Genomic DNA, 15,172 nt, shown 5'->3' on the forward strand with positions numbered 1-15,172 from the left:
TAGGAGGTTAGAATTAACATACACACACTACTATATATAAGATAGATGATCAACAAGAAACCACCATACAGCACAGGGAACTCTACTTAACACTCTGTAACAACCTATACGGGAAAAGAATCCGAAAAAGAACGAATATGTGTATATGTATAACTGAATCACTATGCTGTACACCTGAAACTAACACAACATTGTAAATCAACTATACTCCAGTTAAATTTTTTAAAAAAGAAAGAAAGAAAAGACCATTAAAGTGAGCCATGGGACAACTTCAAGATGCCGAACCAAGGGGCCACTGGAGTCCCTGAAGGGGAAAGGAGGGCGTGGCAGGAAATTTGAAGAAATAATGGCCAAAAATATTCCAGATTTGATGAAGACCATACACTAACAGATCCAAAAAGCTCAACAAACCCCAAGCACAAGAAACATGAAAAGTGTACCAAGGGACATCATGATCAAACTTCTCAAAATCAATGATAAAGGGAAAATCTAAGAGGAAAAAGACATGTTACATACAAAGAGATAAAGATGGCACTGGATTTCTGATTGAAAACAAAGCAAGCAAGAAAACAGTGAAACAACATTTTTTAAAAATGAAAGAACTATCGACCTAGAATTCCACACACAGGAAAAAATATCTTTTAAAACCAAAGTGAAGTACGGCTGAATTCAGACATTCAAAAGCTGAAACAATTCTGCACGGGCAGATCTGCATTACCAAAGGAAAAAAAAAAAATGTTAAAGGAAGTCTTTTTTTTTTTTTTTTTGTGATACACGGGCCTCTCACTGTTGTGGCCTCTCCCGTTGCGGAGCACAGGCTCCGGACGCGCAGGCTCAGCGGCCATGGCTCATGGGCCCAGCCGCTCCGCGACATGTGGGATCTTCCCGGACCGGGGCACGAACCCATGTCCCCTGCATCGGCAGGCGGACTCTCAACCACTGCGCCACCAGGGAAGCCCTAAAGGAAGTCTTTTAAGGAGAAAGAAAATGGTACCAGATGAAAATCTGGATTTAAACAAAGGAATGAAGAAGACTAGAAACAGTAACTGCATGGAAAAATAAGATTTTGTTCTCATTAGTTAAATCTCTTTAAAAGATAATTGACTACAGCAATGGAAGAAAACTGAGAGACCGGAAGTAAACCCTTACATTTTAGGGTCAATAAATTTTTGACGAATTTGCCACAACAATCCAATTGAGAAAGAACGGCCTTTTCAACAGACGGGGCTGGGAAAACTGGCTATCCACACGCCAGAGAATGAACCTGAAATTCTACCCCAAACCACATACAAATCAAAATAGATCCAAGAGCTCAACCTAAGAGCTAAAAACTATAGCTCTCAGGGCATGAATCTTTGTGACGTTTGGTAGGTCTATGTTTTCTGAGATAAAGCACCAAAACCACAAGAAACAAAAGAAAAAACAGATAGATCAGACTATATCAAAATTTAAAACTTCTGTGCTGCAAATAATAACATCAGGAAAGTGAAACAACAGTGCACAGAATAACAGAAAACATTGGTAAATTATATATCTAACAGGATATCTACATGTAGAACATATAAAGAACCATTAGATCTCAATAATAAAAAGACAAATAACCCAATTAAAAATGGCTAAGGGGGGACCTTCCCTGAGAGTCCAGTGGGTAAGACTCCGAGCTTCCAATGCAGAGGGCGCAGGTTCAATCCCTGATCGGGGAACTGAGTTCCCACATGCCATTCGGTGCAGCCAGAAAAAAAAAGGGTAAGGGATCTGAATAGACATTTCTCCAAATAAGACATACAAATAGGCCATGAAAAGATGCTCCATATCAGTCATCAGGGAAATGCAAATCAAAACCACACTGAGATTCAACTTCACGCTCACTAGGATGGTTAGAATCAAAGTCAGACAATCACAAGTACTGGCAAGAATGTGGAGGTACTGGAACCCTCATACACTGCTGGTGGGAATGTAAAATGGTACAGCCGTTTTGCAAAACAGTGCCTCAAAAAAGTTAAACATAGAGTTACCATACGACACAGCAATTCCACTCCTAGATATCTATCCTAAAGAACTGAAAAAATATGTCCACACAGAAACATGCACAGGAATCTTCATAGCAGCCTTATTTATAACGGCCAAAAAGTGGAAACGAGTGTCCACTGACTGATGAATGGATGAATAAAATGTGGTCTATCCATACGATGGATTATTATTCAGCCATAAAAAGGAACGGAGGGACTTCCCCGGTGGCGCACTGGTTAAGAATCCGCCTGCCAATGTAGGGGACATGGGTTTAATCCCTGGTCCAGGAAGATCCCACATGCCGCGGAGCAACTAAGCTTGTGCGCCACAGCTACTGAGCCTGCACTCCAGAGCCCACGAGCCACAACTACTGAGCACGCATGCTGCAACTACTGAAGCCCGCGCGCCTAGAGCCCGTGCTCCGCAACAAAACAAAACAAAAAGAAGCCACGGCAATGAGAAGCCCATGCACCTCAACGAAGAGCAGCCCCCACTCACCGCAACGAGGGAAAGCCCACGCACAGCAATGAAGACCCAACGCAGACAAAAATAAATAAATACATGAATAAATATTTTAATAAATAAATATAAAAGGAAGGAAGTTCTGATACACACTACAACGTGGATGACTCTGGATCACATTACGCTAAGTAAAAGAAGCTAGTTACAAAAGACCACATATATATGACTCTATTTATATGAAACATCCCGAGTACACAAATCTATACAGGAGTGCTTGCTTAGGGCTAGAAAAAGAGGGATGGGGAATGGGGAGTGAAAGCTTATGGGTACAGGGTAATGGATAATGCCACCTTTGTGCCCTCCAGCATTTCCTGAGTGCTAACTGTGTGCCCTGCATTATACTAAAGATGGCAGATCAAGGGTAAATCAAGGTCAGTTAAACACTGTCCCCGTTCTCACAAAACTGACCACAGAGGGGGAGGCATAGACCCCTGCCAACAGTTTCAATCTAATCATAATTCAAAACACCACAAGACAGGTAAATGAACAAGGTGTGTATGAAACCCGCATCAGAGGAGCCACAGCAGAGATCACAATGGAGGACATCGCTTGGACAGTGATGCGTACCTGGTGGGATGAAGTGTGAGGGCGACAAGACAGGGGTAGGAAAGGGTGGGTGATGTTTAGTGTGGCCGGAGGTTCCGAAGGCCACAGGGTGGAGGAGACAGTGGCAAGAGAGCAGACAAGAAAGGGAAGGAATGTGTTCAATGTCAAGTAAAGGAATCGGACTATGATGTTATGAGAAGAAGTGGCTGAGGCCTCAGAGCAGGGGAGTGGTCTCCTCACAGCTGTGCTCAAAGGCCAACTGTGTGGATGGAGGTGGGCAGGGCAGCAAACAGGACCTGAGGCAGTCAGGAGGGACAGCAGTGATCCACAGGAGGAACAGAGAGGGTCTTCCCCCAGTGGGGCCCCCGGGCCCCCGCTGGCTTGCAAACCCACCAACAGTGGACACTGCAGGGGCTGCTGCTTGCACGGTCTGTCCTGGCAATGGATTTGCCAGACTCCCAGGCTGCTCAGTGCCCCGGAGGTGCATCTGGTCCTTGAAAACCTGATCACAGGATCCACGCCTGGCTCATGTGGTAATAAGGATTCTCGTCCCCTTTAAACTTTAACTGGCAGGAAGATTGCATTGGCTGTGAGTCATCAAGTCAACAGAAGACCACAGAGCAATGAGGAAGAAGCATATGACGTACTTCTAAATGGAACAAACAGAACATAAAAGCAAGTACTGTGATGACAACCTGGCAAAAATGATGTCCATGTGGGTATAGCCAACATTATTTTGTTTTGTTTTGGTTTGGTTTGGGGTTATCGGTGATTTTCTTCTTCCACATGTATTTTTTTTACAATGTGACTATATTGCCTTTGTGACGCATAAAGTAAAAACAATAAACTTACTGATTGTTTCTTATTAATAAGTGAACTATGGCTTAGGAGTAGAGACTTTACCTACAATGTCCAATATGGTAGCCACTAGCCACGTGTGGCTATTTCAATTTAAACTGAATTAATTAAAATGAAATAAAAATGTCAACTCCTCAGTCACACTAGCCACGTTTCAAGCACTCAAAAGTCACATGCAGCCGTGGCTACCCTACTGGACGGTGCACGTCTAGAGCTCAGAAAAGCAGCCAGGGAGCTGGGGGACAAATGAAGGTAAGTGGGTGGGGGTGAGGCCAGTCACATGGCCACAGACAAGATCCCAGCTGACTGCATCGGACCCCCCTGGGATGCTCGTCATGCACGCGCGGGCCTCTGCTCTGTAGACTTCAGGAATCAGGATGTCTGCAGGTGGAACAAGCTTCTCGGGACTGGGGCTGGTGTTTGGTAAAGGGTGAGGACCGGAGAGATGGCAAAAACATAAGACTGTGGAGCCACCTGGACCTGACTCGGGACCCCAGTCCCCCACAGACCAGCTATGCAACCGCTCTGGGGCTCCACTTCCTCTTGTGCAAATGAGGGGCGTGAGATGACCAAGCAAATATTCTGCAAACAGTGGCTCATCGTACAACCCGTGTCAGAGGCATCAGAGCACTGATAGAAAGCCTGGGTGCAGACGAAACTGTCAGTATATATACGGGGAAGGCATAGGAGGAAGAGAGAGAGAGGGAGGGAGGTTGATGGGCTGTAAGGAATTGGCTCCCATGATTATGGGGATTGACAAGTCCCAAGATCTGCAGTCAACAGGCTGGAGACCCAGGACAGTGATGATGTAGCTCCAGTCCAAAGGCAGGAAACAACGGGTGTCCCTGTTCAAGGCAGTCAGGCAGGAGGAAGTCCCCTTACTCCAGAAGCATCCACCTTTTTGTTCTATTGAACAAAACTGATCGGGTAAGGACCACCCACGTAAGGGAGAGCTTTACTCAGTCTACCAATTGTTACTCCATCAAGAAACCTTCACAGACGCCCAGAATAATGTTAGACCAAAATCTGGGCACCCCATGGCCCAGTCAAGTTGACACATAAAATTAACCATCACAGGGCCAGAGGTGGGGACAGAAGTTTAAGAGAACGTTTGAGAGACAGAACATTTAACAGAGAAGAGATGCCCTTAGCAAGATGAGGGCACAAAGGAGGCCCAAGCAGTAACTGTGGTGCCAGAATAAAGCTCAGTTTTCTGTAAAAGACCTCACTCCCTAAATCCAGGGTTCTGGGTCTGAGATGAGGCACCCAGTGTAACGTCATGTGCTTATCAGGGTGTGATGAGCCCCGTCGTGTCAGAGCACCCTCCATTCTGCTCTTAGAGTTGAGCACACACTGGGTACCACCAAGTCTCACCGTTGGTCTGGGATTATTGGAGGGAAGGGTGCAGATTTCCACCCAAACTATCCATGTGCAAATATAAGAAAAGTGTTTGGAATGCAGGTGTGGCAATTAATGACACAGGTCACGCTGGAGTTACCCTCACAACATAGCTTAAAAATTCCAGAGACTCCTTTAGTGTCACAGGCACGAAGAAGCTGATGTTCTCTCACTGTCGGGGACATCATGGCTTCTCACTGCATCGACAGAGTCTGACCTGGGAAACCAAGTCTGGTCCCAATGCTGGTGCACGTAGCAGAACTGGGTTTGCTGGAGAGGGACAAGTGACCGTCTGATGACACGTCAAGTAAAAGCCACCCCTCTGCTCTCCTCCAACCTGCACAGCCCTTTGCCCAGCTCCGTCTGTTTTGGTCGTGTCCTGATTTCACCCTCACCCGCTGATTTCCTTTGTATCTGCCCACTGTCCCTTTCTCACTTTCTTGATCTTCATTCAGCTTTTTCCCTAGATCCAGCTGACTCATTCAGCTCGCACACAAATGCCGAATCTGATGAGGACTACTGGGATGACTCAACAGCTCAGAAATTCAGGGATCAAAGCCCTTAAAAAGGAACAGACCTCTAATCAAAGCCCTTAATCCACTTCTCTCCTACGGGTACATCCCACCCACTACTGAATTCTAGCTCCCCTATTCCAAGTACAAGGCCACTCTTCTGCATTCACAAGTCAAAAGTATCCCCAAACCCAACCTTTGCTGTCACACAGCCCCCAGGCAGAGATGAACCTGAGATGTCATGGCAAGATCCAGTGTCTCTCTAAGCAAAGCTAATTTGATACGGTGGCTGCAAGCAAGGGCTGTGGGTCCACACGGTCCTTGGTTCAAGTGCCAACCAGGCTATTTAACATCGATATAACCAACCACAAGCAAACGAAACTCTCCAAGCCTCTGCTCGTCTGTGAAATGAGAGTAATAACAATGCTGAACTCACTGGGCTGTTAATAAGGATTTAGTGAGCTACTGTGAGTGAGAGGATCAGGGCAGGGTCAGGCCGAAAGTAAGCTAGAAAGCTCACCTGCGAATTACTTACAAATATTGAGATGACTCTTAAGAAAGCGTGCCTGCCATGAATTAAAGGGAGACCTCCCTAGCTCAGGCTCAACTATTTCAGAATCTGGGCATCTCCAAAGGCTGGGCTGGTGAGGAGGCATATACAAAGTCCATGAAAAAGGTTAACATGATTTCAGAGGCAGTGCTTAGACTTGGTAAGAGAAACAAAACAACCACCAAGAACCCTGCCGCACTTCAGATGTGAACTTACTGATGGATGAATCACCAATCACTGATTTACTCACTAAGAATCTCCGTCCCACAGCTCTGGGCTTATTTCTAGTTGCTTCGTTTACCTGACGGAATGAAATGGCACTTTCTGGTGTTCTGGATGCAGGATTTCACTAACTCTGTTAGACAGACTTTCCCAGATGGGGTCTAAATAAATGTGTGAGATTTCACTATAAAATCCCTTCACAACCTTTAACAGGCATGGATGTTTGGTTTTGGGAAGGTGGGATGGGCAGTGGCATATATCCTTATTTTTGTTGTGTTTTTTCCCTAAGTGCACCACCAACTCAGGCACATAAACACTAGGTCACAACACTCAAGAGTCACCTGTTCTGGCCATGACCTGCACATCCCAGCCCTGTTCTGTCAGTGGACCCCATCCGGCCCCCAGCTGCCTTCCTCTGAGCTCAGGCCTGTGCTGGGCATAATCCCCATCCGCCTCAGGACTGCCTGCCCCCCAAGCCCTACCCCAAAGACCAGGGCACCCTGTGGTCTATCGGCTTCTGGGGAGGAGCATGTCATATCTCGTCCATCGTTTTCCAACTCACACAGCTAAAAAGCAGTAGGGGCCGTGAACATGGCAAACTGGTTTCCCCATGCCTCCAGGATGGAATTTATTTAGTCTTTACAAAATGAACAAAATCTTACTTTCTGGGCCTAAAACGGCCTGGGGTGAGGACACAGAGCCTGGCCTCCCTCTGCCTCATAGTCTATCCTGGAAGGTGCCGAGGAGACGTCACTAGACCCCCCAAGTCCAGCACCCTTTTTCTTCCTTCTTGTTCCGCCTCTCTCGAGCCACAGACAGGCGCCAGCTTCTCCTCATTCAGGCCACTTGACACATGGTGTCCAGACACATGGCACATGGCTGCTGGCCAAGGCCAGGCCTACCCTCCCCCCACCCATGCTGTGCCAACAGCTCCTGAGAGCATCCAGTCGGGGGGCCTGGCCACCTTGGGTGGGCAGAGCCGAGGTGGGAGACGGAGACCCACAGCACACATCTCCATGGCAACCAAACACACCCGCTGCCGAGGGAGGAGCATGTCAAAAAAGAACTTTAACAAACCACATAAACGCCCATGCATCGTGCCCTGAATGCTTGCTTCTGGGAACGAACACCAAGGAAACAACTCAGCAGAGGGAGAAAAGCACCAAGGAAACAACTCAGCAGAGGGAGAAAAGCACGCAGGCACAAAGACATTCACTGGGGCCACGTGTAATAACCAACAAACCCGAGACACGGAGACACTCGCTCCCTGCCATCAAACCGAGGAACGGCTGAGTTGACAGCTATGTAACTGTTAAAATGATTATTATGAAGAAGACTACAAACTAGGGTGAATTTATGACACAATATTAAATCAAAAAGGATACAATACCGGTTTACACTCTATGATCACAACTCTAAAAAATGTGTATAAATCTGGACAAAATCTCGAAGGGAAAAATATTAGTGCAAATACCTGTTCTAGAATGATAACAAACCAGGTTACTGTCTTTAAAATTTTTTGTGGCTGTCATGTCGTTCCCACAACTAAAAATGAACTAAACATTGTTGCCTGTTGGCAGATGGGGAATTGGCCGAGGTGCCCGGGAGAACTTGCACCATCCGGAGTCAGAGGTTTGTCTGGGCGTGTGAAACACCTTGGGATCCTGCCGGGACAAAGGACGAGCGGCTTGTGAGGAACTGCTCTAGGGCTGTCTCTGGGACACGAGACAGTCTCTCACCTCCGATGAGGTGAGGGCTCCCTGCCCCACCCCTCTGAATGAAGGGAGCTGCTGACTCATGACGACTTAGCCGTGTTCAGGGACGATTGACTCCCTTAACATCCCTAACTACAAGTCATCGGCCATGTCAGTCGTGTCCCTTCCCCTGGGTGTGGGACAGGGACAAAGGACCCCTCGGCCATGTCCTTTTTGCTACACAAGGGAAAATTGTCTGAACCTAGAAGTAGCTTGTTTTACCTTTACTGATCAAATCAGTCGGGCCTTGGCCTGGCCTTGTAAGTGCATGTGAGCTCTCAATAAGATCCCGATATTATGCTTTAATCAAGTATCAATAAGACCCAAGTAGTAAGTGTGTACACGTGCCGGTGTGTGTGCACGTGCGTGTACCTACAGAAATACATCTTGACGGTGTTTCAAGCTAGATTATTCTCATAAATGAAATGGGAAAACACACACACACACATATATACAGTACGCTCTCACACACACTGTAACCAACCAGACAAACAGATGTGCAAGGCCAACCTAATCTGGATTCAGGAGCCATGGATTCAGCTCAACTGCTCGGTTTTTGACCTTGAGAAGTCTCTTTCCCTCTCTGACCCCAATTTTCTCTTCCCCAACAAAGGAGGGGACGGACTGGATGAGAGCCCGGCCCCCACTGTGCTGTGTCCATGTGCCGAGGCTCATGCAGACATCCTTGAGGACTCACAGAGGCAGGACGTGGGCCACCCTGGCACCTCCTTCTGCTGAAAGCAGTTACTGGCAGCAGTAAGTTAACTGAACAAAGGCAAGTCACTTCTGGCGTCCATGAGAAGCTGCTCAGACACGTGCCTGGATCTCCAACTGCTCCCTGTGAGTGGGGAGGAAGCTGTATGCTTACCCACAACAGGAATGCCACCACACTCACTTTCTGATGGAACTCAGACCTTCCTTCAGCAAGTCTGCTCTAGGCCCTGGTTTGCTGGTAGCACCAGAATCACAGACAGTGGTTCACTGTTTATGCGAGAAGGCAGGGCATGCCTAGTTCAGGAGAAACGGTTCTTTCCTGCTTGGGGAACAAGGAAGGCTTCCTGGAAGAGGAGGCATTGGAGCTGGGTCCTAAAAGCTGGACAGAATTTAAATGCACGAAGTGAGGGGGGAAAGGAGGTTCCAGGGAGTGAATGGGGAAGAGACAAATTGTCTCACTGTGATAAGGAAGTAGGAAGCAATAAAACACAGAGCAGACCACAAGGGCCTTAAATGCTAGAACAAGCAAAATCCCAAAGCAGCTGTCTTCCTGAGTGTTTGTGTTTGTCATAATTTGACAATAAACTCAGCCCATTAAGGAACTGCCAGCTAGCCAAGCAGCCACTGGTGGAATCAACAGACTCACCAGTAGTTTTTGCCCCCCAACAACTTTCTAGCTCAAATGGTAATTGCTTGAGATATAAAAACAGCCTCTACTCAATATTTATTTTCTTTTTTCCTGAAAGGTAGAGCAAATATTAAGAAACAGTTACAGGAGCCAAAAGTCAAAGATAATTTTTAAAAGAAGGTGTGATCACAACTCTTTACAGATAAAACGCAAACACAGGTCAAAGATTTTATTTAATTCATCATTGAATAAGAGACCAATAAGATGTTACAACTGGGAGACAGCAAAGAACCATCCACATGCAGGCCATCAGAAATGCTGAAGTAAATTTGCTTCATGGGTGCAAAACTGGTCAATCTCTGCCAGACGCGGTTTGCGTTGCCGTGGACAGGAATCACGGGCCTTGCCGTCAAGACTCTGCAACTTACAGAGTGTAACACAGCTCAAAGGCAAGGAAAGGCCCAGAGACCCAGGGAATCCAATAACCAGAAAACTCCTACATTTCCACTGCGGACGCTCGGGAGACGGTGTGATCCATCTCAAAGTCTTTCACAATTTTCCCTACAAAGGTGAGCAACGATCAAGGCGGAAACTCTTAGGCATGTGTTTTATGGGAAACCACGGTGAGGATGAAGCCTAAGGTTTGGAACTGGGCATATGCCTGTGCCACCAAGGCATGGCAGGCCCATGCCCACCTGGTGAACTTCAGACTGGGAACCAGAGGGCTCTTGAGGGCTGTGCCACAAACCAGCCGAGAAAGTCCCTCCTCTTTCCGTCTCCGGAGGCTTCTAAAATGAGAAGCTTGGCACTAATCCCAGGTACTCGGTTCTGGCCACACCTGGGAGTCACCGGAGGAGCTTAGAAACAATACATGTGCCCCACTCTAGAAACCTCACCCCTAGAGCTTCTGATTCTGCTGGTCAGGGTGGGGCTGGGGCATCACTGGCTTTTTTTTTTTTTTTTTTTTTGGCTGCATTGGATCTTCATTGCTGTGCGTGGGCTTTTCTCTAGTTACGGACAGCGGGGGCTACTCTTCGTTGCGGTGCACGGGCTTCCCATTGCGGTGGCTTCTCTGATTGTGGAGCACGGACTCTAGGCACGCGGTCTTCACCAGTTATGGCACACGGGCTCAGTAGTTGTGGCTCACGAGCTCTAGAGCACAGGCTCAGTAGTTGTGGCGCACGGGCTTAGATGTTCTGCGGCATGCAGGATCTTCCCAGACCAGGGCTCGAACCCGTGTCCACTGCGCTGGCAGGCGGATTCTTAACCACTGTGCCACCAGGGAAGTCCATCACTGGCTTTTAAAATCTCTCCCCCCGACCCTCCCATGATTCTAATGAACTGCCAGGACTGAGGACCGCTGGGCCAGACGATAAGACCCCCTGGTCCCGGACTCTCTTTGGCTTTGTTGTAATGTTTCCTTTTAATAGACAGCTGCCAGCCTTGGTGTAGAAGTGGAGATGTCAGTGGGACATTTTTCAAAAATGCTCCTCAAAATTAATCTTTGGTAGAGACCGTGAAAAAAGCACAATTCATGGCTCCGTCAGACTTGGCAAACAGCCTGCAATGTGTTAGAATCTTCCACTGTGGACGGCATCGGTTCAATGAGCAGTTTGCTGAGCTGAGTGCAGGCCTAGTTTCCTGGTTTGCTGCTTTAGGCACAATGCCCATAATGCAGTACGAAGATGCCCAGAGGTGTTTGCTAAGAGGCATCGATACGTGTGTGGCATGCATACACACAGGCATTCACGCACACGCTCACACTTCACAATGAACAGCAGCCTCCAAATGAAAGATCGGGGCCAAAGAGTTGTGAAAGGACCCTACTTCACACAGGGGTAACTGACTGACTGGTCTCCACAGTGGCGGAGAAAACTGACAACAGGGCAGACAATGGTGAATCCCAGCGCTTTCCTCCCAACTCTTCTGAGACCTCTGATATGCATTACAAACCTGATGTTATTAGGGATTGCTCCACTACCACCAGAGTGGGCCCCAGGCAAACCCTGGTACTCTGTCATAAGTCAGCTTACCCTGATGGGCCTTGTGTTGGTGGTACAAAACCCTGTTCTAGAGGACACTGTCCTGCCTTCCCATAGGACCATGGAGGGACATGGGCCAAGTGTCTCCAGGAAGGATGCTCTTCCGTCTCCTCCCTTCCTGGTTCCCTGTGTTCCTTACCCTGTCCCTCAACACACGCATACACACACACACACACACACACACACACACACACACTTACTGCAGGCCGCACAGGTGAAGCACGCGTCGTGGTAGAGGTTCCCCATGGCCTGGCAGGCCTGGCCGGCCCCAAACACCCCCTTGCTGCATTTCACACAGGCTCCTGCAAGGGAAAGAACACGGCAGTGAGTCAGGAGGGAAACAGTGTAAAGTGAGTGATAAAAAGCCAATGGACAGGGCTTCCCTGGTGGCGCAGTGGTTGAGAGTCCGCCTGCCGGTGCAGGGGACACGGGTTCGTGCCCCGGTCTGGGAAGATCCCACATGCTGCAGAGCGGCTAGGCCCGTGAGCCATGGCTGCTGAGCCTGTGCGTCTGGAGCCTGTGCTCCGCAACGGGAGAGGCCACAACAGTGAGAGGTCCGTGTACCGCAAAAAAAAAAAAAGCCAAAGGACAAAGCAAGATACCCACCCCTTCCCCTAACCAGCCCATCACCAAATCCGGAGGCTTACTCCTTTGCAATGTCTTTCTCTCATGCTGTCTCCCTCCGTCAGCCTTTCAACTATCAGTTCTTTCCACTGCAGGAATCAGGCCCCAGGTTCGTGTTCAGGCCCGCTCCACACCAGTGTGCTAATGTTAAGAATACCTCCACTTCTTCCATCTCCTCCGTTGCCCAAAGTTTTCAAAGCCTCCCACCGTTATAAGACAATGTCCAAATGCTGCACCAGGATTACAATATGCCAAAAACACAGGTTGGGCAACTTCAAACAAATTATTTCCTTTAATTTACAATGGGAACCACCAACGGGGATTTACTAACCTCACTTTTTACAACGAGTGATCAGGCCCCCAAGCCCCAGGTCTCTCAGACTGCAAGCCCAGTGCTTTGCCCTGCGCCTGCCCCTGGCCACTGGGTCTCAGCTCCTTGCCTTTGCTCGGGGCTCCCCTGTCTGTGCCCTATGCCCACTCTTCGGTTCCTTTATATGGTCCCTTATGTGGGCCAGTCCACATAAAAGGAGGTGTTGGAATCTCCCTTCCAAAGAACTCCCCCATTATAGTCAAATGAAAAAGATCACAATTATGTAAATAATGCATGAAATTTTTAAAAAAAGATTCAAGAAGGAAATATACCAAAACTATAAAATTATGGCTGGTTTTACTTCTCTCCATCTTCTGTATTAAAAAAAAAACTTACAAGGGCAGGCATTGTTATAGCTGAAAAAAGTCTAGTCTCAAAAAGTGTTTGGATCTGTTTTTTTTAATTTTAAAAAATTTTTAATTTTTTGGCCGTGCCGAGTGGCTTGTGGGATCTTAGTTCCCTAACCAGGGATTGAACCCGGGCCCATGGCACTGAAAGCATCGAGTCCTAACCACTGGACTGCCAGGGAATTCCCCTGGATCTGTTTAAATATACTGTATAATGTTAAAATTTTTGAAAAATCAATTATACATCTCTATACACTTTATATATAAAATATATATAACTAATTTTTCAAAAATTTAAATATACGTAAAAAGGTCCCCCAGCATCCATCAGGGTAGCCAGCTCATGTCCTTGGTCAGGGGCTCAGCCAGCCTTTTCTAGCTCTGGTTCCCATCTGTCAGGCTGTTCTCAAGGCTGCAAATCCCCAGCCACATTCTGCCTACAGGGCAGAAAGCCCTGTGTTTCAGAGTTCTTATCATTTCAAGTTGATAGACTGCATCACCTTCAAAGGAAGTCCAAGCTAACACATCCTTCATGAAACACACCCACACCAACCACGCCAGGTGCACAGAGAACACACTAAGCCCAGGGCCCTCACGTCGCTTCACCAACACTCCCTTAGGAAGCAGGTGATGCCGTCTGTAGGAACAGTACTGGGTCAGCCGAGAAAACTGGCTCTTGGGGGAATTCGCTTATGGAAAGTTCTAGGGATCACAAGTGGTGGGTATTTGTAGTTCTTCTGCTTTAACATTTTATTATGAAAACTTTCAAGCATGCAGAAAAATGGGAAGAATCATACAGGGAACACCCATATGCCCACCACCTCAATTCTACAATTGTTAGCATTTTGCTGCCCATCCCCTAATCGATCCAACCATCCATCTTATTTGTGATACCTTTCACAGTAAGATGCAGACAGCAGTCCACTTCACCCTGAACACTTCAGCCTGCATGTCAGCATGTCATTAATGAGTCCATTATTTGCTTACCGTTATTTTTCCAAGATAAAATTCAAACAGTGAAATGCACAAATTATGAGTCTATCATCCAATGAGTTTTGACAAGTAACCTATGTGATGTAAACCCAGATCAAGATATGGAATGTTTCCAACACCCCAGCAAGTTCCCCAAGGCCCTTCTCTTCCGCCCTTTCCTACTGGCTATGAAATCACCTTTGTGTGTGGGTACGCATGCACGCACACGCCCACACATATGCAGGATGAAACTACTGGACAGCTGGTATTTCTGTACCTAGCAAACAGCATGATGAAATTGAAAACATCGAGGAACTCAGAGGCATCAGCATTTGTTTTTGTCTGATTATTTCACATACAACTGAGGCTGCTCTTAAGTCAAGAAATACATCCGTTCTGGGCAAACTGCATTCCTTTGCTGGCACAATCAGAGCTGTGTCCAGCTAGCAGGGAAGAGTGAAGACGGCAGGGTTCTGCCAGTACCACTCCTCTGTAAACCTGCTGCAGCAGGCTTATCACTCTAGAAACCAGTGGTGCTGGCGGCCGGCCAATGAAGCAGGTGGCCCAAGTGGGCCAGGCGGGGCCTCTGGCATTTAGGCGTGTGTGTGGACATGGAAGCAATGGGGTTGGTGTGCCCAGCACTGGACACGGCACCTACTGTGCTGTGGCAGGTTACTGGTTACCTGGGCACTGCCTGCCTCTCCTAGTGAATTGGGAGCACCTTCAAGATAGGGGCCACATCGATGTAAACTGGTGTAGCCATTATGGAAAACAGTCTGGTGGTTCCTTAAGAAACTAAAACTAGAACTACCATATGATCCAATAATCCCACTCCTGGGCATGTATCCAGAAAAGACAAAAACGCTTATTTGAAAAGATACATGCACCCCGATGTTCATAGCGGTAATATGTACAATAGCCAAGATATGGAAGCGACCCAAGTGCTTCAACAGATGAATGGATAAAGAAGATGTGGTGTATATAGGTACACAATGGAATATTACTCAGCCATAAAAGGAATGAACTAATGCCATTTGCAGCAACGTGGATGGACCTAGAGATTATCATATTATGTGAAGTAAGTCAGACAAAGACATTATTAT

At 47.3% G+C, this 15,172-nt stretch overlaps 1 protein-coding gene across 1 annotated transcript in view; it reads right to left on the reverse strand.

Annotated features, from left to right (window-relative positions):
- Positions 1-15,172, reverse strand: part of LIMD1 (LIM domain containing 1) — a 69,077-nt gene that overhangs the window by 20,987 nt on the left and 32,918 nt on the right. Inside the window, exon 2 of the mRNA XM_065886218.1 lies at positions 11,957-12,058. Within this exon, the coding sequence (XP_065742290.1) occupies positions 11,957-12,058 (102 nt within the window). The remainder of the gene's footprint in view (positions 1-11,956; positions 12,059-15,172) is intronic.

This window comes from Phocoena phocoena, chromosome 10 (genome assembly GCF_963924675.1).
Source record: "Phocoena phocoena chromosome 10, mPhoPho1.1, whole genome shotgun sequence".
In the NCBI taxonomy this organism is placed as follows: Eukaryota; Metazoa; Chordata; class Mammalia; order Artiodactyla; family Phocoenidae; genus Phocoena; species Phocoena phocoena.